Genomic DNA, 16,858 nt, shown 5'->3' on the forward strand with positions numbered 1-16,858 from the left:
TGACATCCTCCTGCTTCTCTACAGCCCCTAGTCTGCAATCCTTATTTCCTTTGATCTTCCATGCATTGCTGGGTTTTCCCTCCTCTGTCCTGCCCCTCCTTCCCCTCACATTCTCTCTTTCTCTCCCTCTGCCTCCCCTTCCACAGTTGTCCTCACATATTAGGTTCCCAAGTCCTAAGAAGCAGAATTAGCCTGGAATCTTGTGCACTTGTTTCCTTCAATCCCAGGAAGGAGGTGATAGCATGAAGGCAAAACAAGGGGGGACACAACCAGACCCGTAAAGGGATTGAAATTTAAAAAACGGAGGATAAATTGGGTAAAAGGGAGATAGGGAAGATGAACATGCATATGCTTGTTGTTTGATGCGGCTTCGCTGAAGGCATGTGGCTGCCTGCACTGAGCATTTCCCTCCACGTTCTCCAGCTGACTGGTGGAAGATCTGCATTCATGTGGCTGAGCGCTACATGATTTATCTCCCCAAAATAACGTGAGAAATCTTCCTTCGCTCCACTCGACGCAGACGTATCTATACAACTATAAGCTGGCTGATGCACTGACCTCGGGCTTTTGGTGAACGGATCTAAATCAGTTTGAACAACGTTAAGGACTGAGACAGCCAATGTGGGGCTCAGGTAAGGATAATCTGCGCTCTGAGAAATAGGAAGAAAAAGCACCTACAGGTTGGAGTAACTGTCCATCTATCACTTCAAATACAACCGAGAGGACAGATCAGCTGGGGTCCTCTTATAATAGCTTTTTTTTAAACACAACCACAGAGCCAGTGACATTGAATTCACGCGATGAAGATGTTTATGTTTAAATAAAAGTTAGGGCAATCAGCATCACATGACACAAGCCTGTCCACGTAATCCTGTTCTAATGAAGGGGTATGACGCAGTGAACGGAGCGATGGGCAAAAGGAGGGGGATACAGGGAAGAAGAGAGGAAAGTTTCAGTACTTGCTTCAAGTTATTTATTGGTAATGAGAGAGTCATGCTGTCGGAATGCTTTTTTTTAATGTTGGTCAAAAGCTGAGGGAAACATTTAGTCACATCTTTGATGTAGTCTTTTGGATCAAAGTGTATCATTTGTAAAATGTCCTAGTCAAAGTACTGTTTTGTAAAGATGTTTTAAGGCTTGGAAACTCATGTGCACTGACTAACATTTATTAGTCTAAATAAGTGTAAACTATTTGGAAAGGGCAACACTGCCATCTTCTAGACAAGTGAAGCTGTTACATACTCTTAAAAACCTCCAGCTCTAATGGTAGCAAAATTTTATCCTAAAAATGTTTGACTTTGCAAGGGTGAATACAAAGTAGGGCAACAAAAAATAGATGAATAATTAGAGATTTGATTATATTCTGCCTGATAAAGGTATTGGTTGGCTAAAATCTAAAACCCAACGGAAATAGGGATATCAGTCTCTGTTATCAGTTTGTAAAATAACAAAACAAAACAAAACAGATTCTGATGAAACATATTTGGATTTAAAAAGAAAAAGAAAGCAGGGCTGAGTTCTTAGAAGACTTAGAATGTGAAAAAGTTATTATACTGGTGAAGATTCTCGGTCATCTAGGTCACAGTCATGTCCATTCCAAAAAAAGTAAAAAAAAATATCCACTGGACTTTGTTTCCAAGTTTGAAGATGTTTCACCTCCCATCCAGGAATCTTTTTCAGTTCAAAAAGTTATTATGTATTTTTTAAATGTCAGGTGTATTTTTTGTTTTCATGAAAATCTCTTATTCAACAGTATTGTGTGTAGTCAGAAGCATGGAAATCAAAAATATTGCAACTAATGTTCACTTATAGAAGGAGAGGTGATTGACTTGTTAAATGGCTTTGTTTTTAATCCAATTAATTTATATTCTGTGTATCTATTTCTTGCATTTCCAGTTTTATGTTGTTATTACACAGAATTAAACAGAATTCAAAAGCACTTAAAAATATTTTCTCAAATTATTTTTTGGGGAAAAGAGGTTAAGGTCTTAAACAAATAAATCCAAAGTCTTTCATCCAAAATTTCAACCCAGTGTCCTTGTTGGTCTTTATGTATCGTCTTGATCTTCTTCACTAATGTAAAAAACACTTCCTGTTTAATCATTTCATTTTCTGCTTTGTTTACTTAATTTCAGTACAACCGTGGCTAAAAGAAAAGTACCGTAGACCCTTTATATTTATCAGTCAATTATAAAAAAATGATCTTTATTTAAAGTAACTTCATTTAAATCTTACCTCAGGTGTATGCAATATAATTACAAATTACATGCTGTCATTATTTATTAAACAAAAAAACTCATATAAAAGATAACAGGAATGCTAAATTGATTGATCAACCCTTGTATCTATTAATCTATCTTTAGGAGTATGATCCATGTTTGGGATGCATTTAAATGTCCCAATCCACTCAGTCTTTATGTACTCATAAGTTCATAAGTTGAAATGTTTTATATGCAGCCTACAATTGTGTATGTATGTTCAATGGTTTTATTTTACATGATTTTTGTCTTTCATCACCAATTATCCAATCTTTTCAAGAGTTTAAACAAACAAATGCCAATATCTGATTAAATGAAACACACAAGTTGTTAGGACAGCTTAAAACCTAAAATAAACTTGAACTGTTATTCAGTTTTTCTTTACCTCAGAAAATGAAAATACAAAAGACTAAAACCTGCTTGTTACATGAGAAATGTTAAGCAGGTCATGTTAGAGATGAGGTACTTTAACCTGTTGGTAACTGACAATAATTCTTGCTTAAGGCTGTTTCTTTGGAAGTTACACATCAAATGAAGAAATCATATAATTTTGGCTGGACTCTCATCAGGAATCACTGCTAACAGCCAAAGCTAAATTTAGCTTAACAAGACTGTTGACACAGTTATAGCCTCTTGGGGCAGATTGAGGAAATGAAAGGACGGCAGGGGTTATAATAACGTAATCCTGACTGCGCAGCTCAGGGCAAGATGTATTTATTACATTCTGATCTTGAATGTTTGGATATTGTTTAACATATAGTACTACTGTCCAAACCACCCAAATAAATCTTTACACATTACTATGTACATTCCTTTTACATGACTGTGACAGCCACATTTTCACAATGTCCTTAGAATCAGAAGTGTTAGAAATAGTATATGATATGAAAAGTTTTTGTCCTCTTTGATATTTTTTCAGTTTGTTATTTGTTAGACCTAAATCTTTGATATTTTTTTTCAGTTTGTTATTTGTTAGACCTAAATATTTGAAAAAACAAAACAATCAGTCAAAGATCAGCTGAGTAAATAATGATTTAGTAATTACATTTCTACTAATTGTATTCATAAATCATCATAAAATCACAACAATATCAAGAATCCTATAATACCTCCAGTATACAATCGCATGTTCTTGTAATATATTGGTATCACAAATACATTGGTGCTTTCCTTTGTGCATCAAAATGATGAGTTGTTTAGATTTTCAGTAAAATACCTAGAGCCTTAGAAAAAACAGAGGTGGGTAGAGTAACCAAATATTGTACTCAAGTAAGAATAGCCCTACTTCATAATATTTTTACTCAAATAAAAGTTAAAAGTAACCATCAAATAAATTACTAAAATAAGAGTAACAGAGGACCCAGTATTCAAGGCAAGAAAGACAGTGGGATTAATCAAAAGCGTTTTAAACGAACTGAAGAAACTGCGGCTAGGGCGTCTATGGCAGGAATCTCTGCAGAAAGGAAATACAGGTTAGGGAACACATACTTCAAATGGAGGAAGATTATGAGAGTGAGTCGATAACCTGGTTTACTAGTTCACTGTCATGATGGGTCTCTGTGATTAAACCCACATGCAGAACACCCCAGGAGACTGAGTAAAAGTTCAACAGTTTATTTGGATTAACACACACAAAGTAAATAGTTTGTACAGGTTCTGGTTCAGGTCCGGGACTGGATTCACAGAGTTATCTGCAGAGAGGGATTGTTTGGTTAGCCAGCTAGCAAAGATGACTTGGCAGAGTTTGTTTCTGAGTTGTACCTGATGAGGTTCAGACTGATCGGTGGAGAGAGGGAACCGGTTGGGTCCAGAGACTGTGGGTTCAGCAGAGAGCTTAGCAGCGGCAGAGCTTAGCTTCAGGCTAGCGAGATTCAGACCTTGAATTGTACTCCAAGTTCTCTCCTGAGAACAAGTGAGGAGATTTAGACTGAGGATCTTCAGGTTTGGCTTCTCTGGGCAGGCAGGCAGGCAGGTTTCCAAACATGAGCTCCACCTGAGCTGCAGACTTCGATCAGGTTTCCTATGAGGCAGAGAAGACAGAGGCAGATTAGAATCAGGGTTACTTTCTTGAGCAGACAGAGATTCTATGGTCAGGCTGAGGCTCAGGTTCTGCTAACCAAAACTGGTCAACACTCCGGCACTGAAGAGAAGTCAAGCCGCTGCTTAAGTAGCTGATCTCCTGATGAGATGAATCAGCCTCAGGTGTGCAGGTGGCTTCAGCTCAGGAGACCCAGGGCGCTCTCTGCTGGAGAAAGGTGGCAGATCCCAACATTCACTCCATGCCCAGAGAATGAGGTTGATACCAACTGGTCAGTTGACAAGAACCAGTGGTTGCCGAACACAGACTTCAAGACGCTGAAGCCTAGAAGACTACAGAACTAGGAAGAGATCAGATCCAAGCAGAAGAAGGAAGACAGGATAATCCAGAGGGCTAAATCCATGTGGAGGACGTCCTTAGGATTCAGAAGCAGAGGTCCGAAGAGGTTTTAAAGGAAAATCCTGGTCTGTGAGAGGAATCAGTGCCATGTTAGGTTAACAGGCAGAATTCAGCAGGAGTCCGAAGACAGTTCAGGCAAACACATCAGAATCAGAATACAAACAGGCATGCTAGAAAACTCTCACTTAAGGCTCAAATAATCTGTCCTGAAGACTGGAAAATGGCAGGTTACAACAGATCAGACAGGAACAGAAGGGCTAAATGGTTGAGAGGCAGACCAGGAAATCAGAAACACTAAGGTAACACTGGCCCACTCTCCCCACTGGCTCAAGAGAAATAATCTGGTACTGGTGACTGGTAGCAAGCAGCTTAAATAGAGGCAGGAGCAGGTGGATCGGATGAGCAGTAATGAGATACCGGGCAGAGTTAGAAAGGTGAATGAAATGAGGAATTAAGCCAGTCATTAGTGCCAAGATCATGATACTAACTGGGAAAAAGGCTACTTATGTACTGAGTAACTGATGATAACATTGATTTAATGTTATCAACATTATGTATATTTAAAAGACATACAGTTATAAGCAAATTTTAAAAATGATATAGAAATAAATGTATAATATTCAATACTTAAACAGTAATTTCAAGTTGAAGAAACAAGACATTTTTTGTTATAAAAACTCTCAAATCATTACTGATAGTATGTCATGTATGTATGTGTGAATATGATTAGTTACTTCCTGTAGCATGACACAGTGATCGACATGGCAGGATGTGCAAATAGAAAACAATGTTAAAACAAAGAAGCTGATGTTAAAAATAGAATCTCAGATATTAACTGTAGGTGTTTGTCTCTCTAGTGCAATTTTGGTAATTCATTGAGTGAAGTTACTTAGGATGATTACTCGTGTGTGTATTAATAGATGAATGACTGAATGTAGTGTAAAGCATTTTGGCCAAGTCTCCTGAGTTAAAAAAAAAAACCCTATTATATAGCCATTTACAATTTAGCATGATTAGGGTAGCCAGATGTTATACTCAATTAGGAGTAGTGATACCTCATCATATTCTTAATCAAGTGAAAGTAAAGACCATAATGGACCACAAACACCCCTTAAAGTGAATTTTTCTCAAAAAGTTACTCAGGTAAATGTAAATAGTTACTACCCACCTCTAATACAAGTTGAAACTAATGAACCATGTGTGCAGTTTATTGCGGGGTACACTAATTCTAATTTGAGCTGAGAAATCTATCAATTGAAAAATGATCTGATTGTTCCTAAAGTTATCTAAAAATCTTTTTTTTTTACTTTATATTACTGTAATATTGAGACTTTATTGCATAACATACAGTTTTAAATCCTTAGCTTCGAATTCTTTTCAGACTCTCATTACATTTTGAACAAAGAGTACATAAAGTGCACCTCAGAATACCAAAAAGGGCTTCCATTAGAACTTTGATGATTCTCTCAGACCATGACATTTGCCTCTGCATATATTTGAATAATAAAATATGATTACAGTTTCAGAGACCACAGTGTCTTACGCTGTGTAAATGAAAAGCTCTGTAATGCATTTTAATAAAAAACAGTTTGGTAAACTCACAAAACTTTGCTATGGCTCTACAGAGGAAAACAAACACTCTCCCACAATAATGCAGTGTTGTTTGTAACATGAGCTTACAGGTCTGGTTTCATCCTCTCATGGCGACATCCATTAAAGTCATGCTGTGCCTGACCCTGCACCCTCAGACAGCCATATTAGCACCTGGCCGATTGGCTACAACAATACACCTGTCTGCATTATTCAGGAAGACTCTACTAATCAGGAAACCTTATCACACTAACTCATGAGCTCCATCCACACCAGCTTAAAACAGATGACGGTTTCAAAGGTTTTCAAAAGAAGGAACTGAATGGCCTAAAATGTTTTGCAAAGTAGCATATACTTGTTACAAGAAAGGAAAATGATATAAAATGGTATAAATGCAGGTCGATATCCTTGTTAAGGTTTGCTTTGGTGAATGGAGTGCCAGGGGCAGAGTGACTGCAGCAGGATGGTTAATCTCCACTTCAAGTCTTATGCACAGCATCTGATGGGTGATTTTAGGATGGCTTTGTATTTAGCTCATTTTCTGTCTCTGTTAAAGACACATTTCCACAATATGATGCTACCTCCAGCCATGTTCACAGCAGGGATTGTGTATTCCGGCTGAACAAAAGTCACACTTAAAATCTGATCAGAAGATGTCATTGCAGATGTTTGCTGTTCTCCCTTATGGCTCAATGCAAACAGCAAACATAACTTCTAATTTCTCTTGTTCAATAATGGCTTGCTTTTGCAAGTCTTTTGCAGAAAAGCAGATTTGTAGAGTGCATGACTGATAACTCTTAACAGATTCAACAACTTGAGCTCTGAATAAACGCAGCTCCTCCAGACTTACAATCATCCCCTTCCTGGCTTGTTAGCTCAGGATGACGGCAATAGCTGTCTATGTTTGCTTTTGTGTCCATTTTAAGATTATTAATTGAACAACCGATTGTGAGATGTGGAAAGATTGGGATATTATTTAATAATGCAGCCCTGCTTTAAAAATCCCACAAATCTATTCTTACCAATTATTTATTTACCAATATTCTTAAAAAAAAACCTTTGAGACATTAAATGCAAATAAAATTGTTTAAAGGCAATGGTTGTAAAATGACAAACTGTGAAAAAGGTCTGTGAATTATGTTGCAAGGCACTTAGTTATTTTGTTATTCTGTTGAAATGTTTTATCTACAATTCTAGGTCACATTTCTTGCTGTCAGCAGAAGTCTTATATTACCTGAAGCTAAAGGTTTTTACAGCCTAATTTGATGTGAAAGTGTTTCATGAAATCTTTAAACATCAATTAGTAAAGAATTGTGCTTTTATTAGGCAACATAGCTCTGCTATATGCTACTAAAGATGTTCATGCAATGAATGTTTGAGCTAATTCTGCAGCCTTTGATTGTCAAACAGCTATGAGCGTTTCTTTCCATCCTGCTGTTTCACTATAACTTTCACATTTCCTCCCCAAAGTATCCATTCAGGAGTCAGTTCATATTAACCTCAATCTCTCCTCACCTCTGCACAATGTTTAACTGATGCTCTGAAGCTGTAATTCTCTGCTGGATCTTTGTGTCTTCCTTTTTTCTGTTCTCTCCTCAAACAAACCTACTGAGTCTAAAGACAGATAGACATCGTGGGTGCATCCAAGGTTATAGAGAAATTGTTTTTTGTCAGACCACACATAAATGTACCTGAGAGATGACTGATAGCTGGATGGTTGTGCAGTGAGACAAGGAAACATGAATGAAAAACAGCCAGTAGTAAACAGCAAAGAGAAGGTGACAGAGAGAAAAAGAGAGCAGAAGTGACAGCCGCATTATCACTCTGCCTCCTGACTTAAACACCACAAGTAAACGCTCTTCTATGGCTTGTCTTATTGGTTGATCCTCCAGCCAATCACAGCTTGGGAATGCAAGGTGCCTTTAGGTTATACCCAACCCCAAAATATGAGGATGAGACAGAGAGATGCCTGCTGTAGTGCAGAGGTTCATCCTGTGAAGCAAGCCTCCATCTCTCTGGTCTTCCTCCTGCTGGAATGAATGCATCACAGTGAATAAATTACAGGCTTCAGTGCATGTTGTGTTGCAGCTCTGGCTGCCGTTTTTTTTTCTCCTCCTCTGTCAACAGCTGGCTGAGCTGAGTCGAGATCAGAGGAAGAGGGTGCTTCTTGTTAGGACAAGGAGAACAAAGAGAGGAGCAAGGGCTAAAAAAGTGAAAGTTGTGATGTTGAAAGGATTTTTCCGTCTGGAGTTTTTTGAGTCAGAAATGTAGGGCGTCAAAGATTTTAGTCATCCCTGTAGCAGACTGAGGAGTAAAGGAGGGAAACAGGAAGACAACGAGGGAAACAGAAGTGGAAGGATTCAGAATGATCCTGGGTAAGACAGCTATGAGGAATTTTCATTCTGTTAAATGCTATTGACCCGGTTGGCTTCTCATAGGTACACAGCTTCCTTTCAGGATGTTTCCTCCAGGTTTTCAGTGTTTTACCCAGCTCAGTTTACAACATTTTGAGGACAAAATTTAAAGACTTGAGAGACTGTTGTTATGTTATATTCAGGGGTAAAGTTCTTGTGAAATTAAAATATTTATTTTCAGTCAAAAATGTAGGGGGAAAAAAAGTACTGAAAATTTGCTGTAAGACAAACAGGACCTATTATCAGTTAAGTGCTGACATAAAATTTAGCTTCACAAAAAGTTTAATTTGAACGAAGCTCCCCTTCCAAAGCCATGTCCCTTGTTTTTTGCTTTGTTGGTGGTGACAGTTTCCCTAATTTATGGTGAATAGATACTGGTTTAATGTGGTTCTAAATTGAAGGAATATGACATTTTGATAGATGTCATATCATATATATATTTATATATATATGTAGTGAGGGCATTTCTACGTTGGTGTTGAGAAAAAGCGAATTCATAAGAACAGAGTGAATTACAGCTGTAATCGTTCTATGCTAAATGATTCCTAGGACAAACTGAGATGTGAGATCTATACCCATTTTAAAGTCTCACAGTGCTTTCTGTTGTTCCAATGATAGTTATGTAGCATATTCATAAAATGGGTCAAATTACTAGCCATTGGAACTTCTTTGATATTCTACAAGCTGAGGATAGGTAATCCTTATGGGCGCAAACAGAGAGTCTGCATAATGCAACATGAGATTATTTTATGGTACTGCTGAGTATTTATTGTGAGATTTAAATAGGATTAGCATGGAAATTTCCCCAAAAATGGCACCTAAATTGTTTTTGAATTGTAACAAATACTAAAGAAAAAAATGCTGTAAAATCTAGTGTTTGCCTGATAGGCGATCACATTGATGTTAACGACATCAATAATAAAAGGTCAAAGATTTTTCTCATAATAATATATACCTCTTGATTTCCAATATTATTTTCCTTTTTCTAGTTGTCTACATCTGAGGCTTTAAGAAAATAATGAAACCTTGGAGAAAAAAAAAAAACAGTTGTTGCTGCACCCTGACACGGCTAAATCTTAAGTTAATTTCTGCAAAATTGTTATCAAGTTCATTATAAGCAACTTAAGTTGTTCATGATGATGTAACTTGAAAGAGGATAAAATTAGTGAATGAAGTGGGATGAAGCAATTCAACTGTTACAAAATAAAGCGATTAATTTAAGTTAGAGCAGGATTCTTTTTTAAGAGCGTAACATGGAAAGCATTGCTGGCCTTTTTGATGCATTTCATACTTCTGCAGTTTTTGTCATTTTGTGACATCCATGGAGTCATTTTTATTGAAAATGATAGTTTTAACATATTTTTGATTTATGCCATTTACACTCTAATTTTAGCAAATGTTAATTATAACTGATTATTTTTTCAAGAAGCAGGAACTAACATAAATTCATATTTTAAAAAGGGGTTCTAATTGGCTATATTTTATGAGGATGACTAGTGAGAGACTGGATCTGTAAATGGTAATGGTTGTAACCACTATGACACAAAGTCTATTTCTATTATGATAAGCGCACTCAAAAGAGCTTTGGTAGATTTCATCTAAAGGAGGGTGGAATTTTTTGGAAGAGAAGGCATCTGTGTTATAAATTACCTTAGCTATACCGAGTACTTGAAACGGATGCAAGATGTACCCAATACTAACCAGATATTCCAGCTGCAGTGTGCTGTGTTTAGGGTCTTTTTTGTTGTCCTGTCCTGACTGATAGCTGATCCAGGGACAGTAAGGTCATTTAAAACTGTTTTACCTTCACTGTAAACAACATCTTAAACTAAAAGATATAAATGAAACAATTTCAGGAAAACCTTACCAATCATTGCAAAAATATAATTTTTAACTTTTAATTTTTCTCATGTTTCCCTAAATCACATCTGGACTTTGTAAGAACAGAATTTCATGTCCTGCTTTATACTAAAAGCATCCCCACATTTTAGTAAAGTCTTCATTTTTGTGATCACTAAAAATATTGCATTTCCAATGTCTTGTCTTGTCACATCACTAATAACAATAATAATGGCTAGAACTTGTGGCTTCTCAGTAGATTTAACTGCAGTGACCTTATTCAATGAAGGTGTTTGCTGACTAAATATTTGCCATCTCCCAGCCGCGCTGGGGTCTTCCTGTGATCTGACTTTAAGCTCCAGCTTGTGGTAATCTCTTTCCTGGTGTGGAGGCTTTAACTCTACATGTATTATAAACACTGAACACACAAACTCATGAACCTGACAACATGTGTAGGCGAGAGCTCCCAGACTGTGTTGCTTTCCTTTTAGTATGAGAATTTGACACAGGCACCAAAATAGCATCAATAGAACTAACTGCAAAGATGGAGAGATGAGTACAAGCCATCTACATCTCTATTTACACCATCGTTCTTCATTATCTGTCATTCTGCTAAAGCATCCTCATGCATCTATTTTTTATTTTTTTTTATTAAAAGGATATGCAGAAGTTTAGATTGAGAAATGTGTGCCACAGCTGAATCCCACGATGCAGTGGAGCACGGAGCTTGCTTTAGCAACTCCTGTGTGATTTTTTTTTCTTTTTGTGATGAATATTTTAGACCCAGGGGTTCTTATTTATTTAAAACGGAGCCAAGGCTTCCTCCACACTGATGCAAAGATCCCACTCAGCAGTATGTAAAACTTCTTGCTTGCATCATGGCTCGTCAAACCAGTGTATCACACAGAGAAATTAATGTGTCACAGATTGCATAAACCTTGCATTTCTGTGTGAGCTTGTCAGTGTACAACCAGTGCATGGACACCCAGACATGTCAGACAAATATTTTCCCCTAGCATAAACGCCCTCCAAAAGAATCACAGGTACATGCTGTCCCTGATAAACAGTGTGACCTTTAGATCAGGGCGATGCAACGAAGGGTGAAAAGTATTGACATTTAAATTGGGGAAATGCGCACGTCACTCTGCATGTCTGACAAACTGGCATGCATTTTAGGCATCTGGGGAGCTTGAAATTTGTGAACAAACCATGACAAGCTGGTGGAAGTCAGATAAGAGAATGCCAGATCAAAAGACAGGACACACACCACAGAATGTAAATAAAAGATGGGCACAGCAGCTTTGACATTGTTGACTCAATAAGAACGCAGCACAGGTACATTTGGATATTTTAGTAAGCGTAAATAGATGCCCCACACATTAACACTTGAGTGGGTAGAGAGGAAGCTCCATATTCTATTAAGATCAATAATGTTTGTTAGGAATACTGAATGAACATGTAAAACATTGGAGGTTCAAAGTGATGTAGGTTATAAAACACAAAGTGATCTTCATAAAATAAATTATATTTAAAAGAAGCCATAATATCTTTTTTGATTTCGTCACTATATTGCTACATAGAAAAGAAAGGGAAACAGTGTAAGAAAATCTATTGGAGAAGAATTGCACCTGTGGTTGAGGTTCACCATCTAACAGGAAAACAACCCTAAGCTAAACATACAGCCTGAGGTACAACACAGCCAGCAGTCCTGAGCAGCGAAAGCTGGCAAAGGATGTCAGGAAAGCCTGGAATCTCGATCAGAGGTGTGGTTTGTCTCTCAAAAAGTGATAGAGGTTAATATTTTAAAGCTCATCAGACGTCGCTGGTGAGCGTTGCCCTTTATTGTTTCATATTTTCGACTCCACTTATCTGGTTTACGTATTTTATAAATACAGAGCGAGTTTTCAAGGTCAGATTCAAGGACAGGAAAACAAGAAGAGGAAATTAAAAAATCTGAAAGCTCGGAAAAAAATGTAAATATATTAAAGTAGATGCCCATTTTTTGTATTTTTGATGTTGGTCTTGGATCAACATTCACTAATATGCCGATAATTTTACATTTATAAAAGTAAATTTTGCAAACTAGGCATGCTCATGCATCATTGGACCTGAAAATTACTTAGAGTAATGAAGCATTTGATAGTTTTATGTAGTGCTCCCTGTTGGCTGTGTTGTCACAGCAAAAACTGTTATCAACATCCTTTTTTGTTTGCCGACTCTGACAAGGTGTCATGTGACTTTTACCCACAAGTGCTTTGTTTACACACCTGTAAAAGATGCAAATGAAGCTGAATGTGCTGGAAAAACTCTACCTTTATTCATCACGCTGTTAGGATGACAATGTCATAGTTTAAAAGCAATAAAATTCATTTATTTTATTTTTTAATATTTAATTACAAGATGTACAAAGGTTTACCATAGCTGTTTATTTGCAAATCCAGGAAAACCGAGAAAATATTATTAATAATAAACAGATTTATTTCTATTATTCCAACGTGTCTAAAAACATAACAGAACAAGTTTAAATAGCAGTGACTCACACAAAAAAGGATGTAAAAGGTGGTAGAAGAGAGTAGTTTCGAGATTTAAAAATTCAGCAGAGCATTTTTCATTGCTTTAATTTGTATTCTCCGATAAGCTTCAAAAATGATCCCTGTTAATATTTTCCTTTGTTGTATACTTTCCGGATTGCTTATTGTGAATGCATGTTCTCTATTTATCCAAGGTCATTGTTTTTCTCCTTCTGTACACATTGTTTCCTTATTGTATATCCTATCTAGCATACAATCCAACCTTTTATATAGGTTCATATCTAGAGATAAGTGCTGCTCTGCTGTTCCCGGCAGGTGTGTGGATAGCCTGACAAAAGAAATAATAATGCAGTGCTGGTAGTCGTGTTGACATGGTGGAGCTCACCTCTGTTTGCTCTATGCGGCTTTGTAACAAAGGAAGCGGCTGTTTGCTTAGACCTGCAAAACTTCATGTAAAAATATTAGGAAAAAACAAAAAAATGCCCAGGTTGTTTGTACTGTTTCAAAATTCAGAACAGCGGTTGTAAAAACAGGCTATTTATTTTTATGTTTAAGCTATTAAAGCAGTGGGTTATGATGGCATCAGTAAAACTGGATGTAATTAAAAGGCTACATTACTACAGTAAACACAGATGGCTGAAGGTCTTATGAGGCCATTAAGTACGATTTGATAAGGGCCTCTTCTCTCTTTTCCACACATTAGTCACCACCAACCTTATAGCCAAATACACTCCACAACAGAAAAAGTTAATACATCCAGGAGGAATACCAGTTGTTGTACCAGTTGTTGAGCTAATATAGTTGGAACATCAACAAACCCTTGACATAGAGGGCATCTTAATTGATGTGTTGAAGGTATTTGTGTGTCTGATGAGAATTTAAAACATTTATTGTCACTTAACAAAAACACTCTTTTTTGACCCAACTATTAAGCATTATCCATATTTAACAGAATTTATTACAGGTTAAATTTTGAGTATAATCAAGGCGAGATGGTCCTGCAGTGCACATGTCAACTTTAAAGAGAATAAAGGCTTCGGCCTTGGAACTATGGGCACATGAAGCCAGCCTGACAAGTACACTACACAACTATTCTGCCTCCAAAAATGAAGATCTCAGCTCTTTGACTCCACCAAGAGCTGTTAATACTGTCAAATGCATCTATTAGACCACCAGGTTCTGGGAACCTTAGCTTCCTGTGATTTGACTGTTGATCTGATTTTGATTACTGCTGTGTTTTTATTTTCTTTAGATGTAGTTAACATTATGTATTTAATATGCATACAATATAGGCATATAAACCTTCTCTAGCTGTTCTGGTTTGAGATGCTGCACAGGGACATTAAGTGGGGCTTTGCTTTATAGAGTGGGCCAGCATTTTTTTAAATAACTTTTCATAATCTCTTAAAATCAAATGTGGGGAATTGTTTTAATTTGTTAGGCACACAGACCGAAGTGAAAAAAAAATCTGCGGAGGTTTGCTCATCCTGAGCAGTCAGAGCCTCTCTACACGCAGTTAGTGTGACATAGAAAAAAAATTGGAGATTAAAAATTTGTACGCAACCAGTGTGACCCTGGGCTTTCTACATGCTCCAAGTATTCTTGGAGTAATGGTTCCTGGCTGATGATGTTTTTATCAAAATATTTAATATGATAAATGCTCTGAACTTATACTGACTTTCTAGTCATTGAAAATGTTTTTCAGAGTAACAGCATATTTAATTTCACATTTCAGACTTTATTTTTCATAGCTTTTTCTTTCCCTGTTTATTTTCAACATGATAGGGGTTTTACAGATTAGTAGTTCCTAATGCCTTGGAAATAATGTTCTGTAAAAGAGAAAAGACTGTAAATTTCTGCAAAGTTTTCAAGACTAGTGGGGAAAAACCCTGCTCAATCTTGACCCCTGTGCGTTTATACATTTTGAACTAGTGGTATGATTGCATCGACAATTTGATATTGCAGGATTTGCTCCTCTTAGATGAGCATTAGGCGACAACAGACATTGGCCTGCGTTTTGTCCTTGGTTCTTCAGGAATCCCTTGCACAGAGCATGCATGCAGCCACAGTGGAGAGAAAATTTTTCCCTTTAACAGGAAGAAACCTCCAGCAAAACCAGCTTCAGGGTGAGCGGCCATCTGCCGAGGATGACTGAGGTTCAAGGAGATAGAAGCAGACACACAAAAGGAAGAAGCAATAATCCATAAAAACATTCTATATCAGAAAAGGTAATGATATAGGTGACGCTGTCTACTAAAGAAAGTTAAGCAGCAGAGCAATGAGATAGAAAATGCCAAAAAGGATAAAAGAGAGCACATACAGTTGGTCACAGTAAAAGCAATGTCAATGGAAACATGACATCGGTTCTCCCTACATGGGATAAAGCCAGCTATACAAAATAGTTCATGTATACAGTATTGTACAGACATTGCATCATGGACTTGACAAACGAAGGTTATACAGGTGTTGCCTGGAGAGCTTTCTCTGCTTTGACCATGCCAGGAGTCATTCTTTAAAAAGACACACCTGGGACTGACTTCAACGCAGCTGGTGTTTGTTCTGTACATTAACCTGGAGGTTAACAGCCTGCTTTATTCTAGGCTGCTCACCTTGGACTCACCCTGAAACATGCAGCTCCCCTCCTCCCCCCTTCTGTCTTCACATGCTTTTCCCTTCTTGTTCCACCTCATCACCCCTTCCTTGTCCAGACCTCTTTTCCTCGCTCAGTTGATTCCAGCCACTCAGCATACCGTTATTATGTCTCAACTAGCTCCTGCTTCTCATCTTTGGGTTTTAAATGACCAGTTTTTACAAACCTTGTGATTCTTTAGCATAACAAAAAAAAACAAAAAAAAAACAAAAGAAAATTATAATCAGAACAAGCAATCTAAAAGATAACGAGAGCCGTACAAAACCTCCCCTGCAGGGGGAAATAGGAATATTTCTTTAATTAGTAATTCCATATGAAATTAGAAAGTCCACTGGAAAATGGACTGGCTAATCTTGTGAGCACATAGTGGCTCACATTTTAGGAAAGAGAGGACTTCTGAGAGTTCTCCGGGAGGCGGTATTTAAGTCAGGCAACTGGCGAGCAGAGCATCTATCATTAAAACAAAGTGCAGTCTGGAATCAAATATGTTCTTCTCCACTGGCACTCAGCTCCACTCTTCACTCTGCCCTTTCCTCACAGTCCAAATCTCACACAGAACAGCTCAACATTTATCACCACTGAGCACATAAGTTACTCTTTTAAAGCATCCTTCATTTAGATTCCATAGGGTTGTGTGTGCAGAGAACAAGCCTGTCCATCCCCCGCCTAGGTTGATATAGCTTCCTCTGACTTGAGGGTAAGCTGAGCTGCAGTAAATTGGATTTCATGCTCAGTCCTTCGTGGTTGCAGCATGCGACATTAAGACAGACCCATCTTCCACTGCGAAAGGTTAGGAGGCTGAAACACAGCTGCATTGCATTTACACCTCATAGGAGAGATGGGTTGGTGCAACAAATACTTCAGAACACTTAGTTTGCATTGCAGGGGTTATAAATACCAGCATGGTGTCAAAATGTGACAATGAGTTTGGATCAGCTTTACTCCAGCAAAAGTAGAATCAAAAGTCAGAAATCAAAAACAGACAAATAAGGCTTTCTGCCACCAAAATGTGCATTCAACTCTCTTCGCACAGGTTCAGTTTCTTTTTTTACGCAAACATTTTGAGGAAGAAAAAATAGTTTTCATGTGGTGGGTTTCTGGTTAACAAATCCACTTCCACCCTGCTGCAGTGACAGTAA

The 16,858-nt window shown here is 37.5% G+C and overlaps 1 protein-coding gene across 2 annotated transcripts in view; it reads left to right on the forward strand.

Annotated features, from left to right (window-relative positions):
• The first annotated feature begins 205 nt into the window (after positions 1 to 205).
• LOC107082137 (zinc finger protein 385A-like) overlaps positions 206 to 16,858 on the forward strand; it is a 43,675-nt gene continuing 27,022 nt past the window's right edge. The window contains exon 1 of one of the 2 annotated variants that reach the window (XM_015370651.1): positions 206 to 632. In XM_015370651.1, the coding sequence (XP_015226137.1) occupies positions 620 to 632 (13 nt within the window). In that variant the 5' untranslated portion in view covers positions 206 to 619. Of the gene's footprint in view, positions 633 to 8,257; positions 8,661 to 16,858 lie in introns of those variants that run through there. The other variant, XM_015370653.1, reaches the window with a different exon arrangement.

Source organism: Cyprinodon variegatus, unplaced genomic scaffold (genome assembly GCF_000732505.1).
Source record: "Cyprinodon variegatus isolate N-32 unplaced genomic scaffold, C_variegatus-1.0 Scaffold47, whole genome shotgun sequence".
NCBI classification, from domain to species: domain Eukaryota; kingdom Metazoa; phylum Chordata; class Actinopteri; order Cyprinodontiformes; family Cyprinodontidae; genus Cyprinodon; species Cyprinodon variegatus.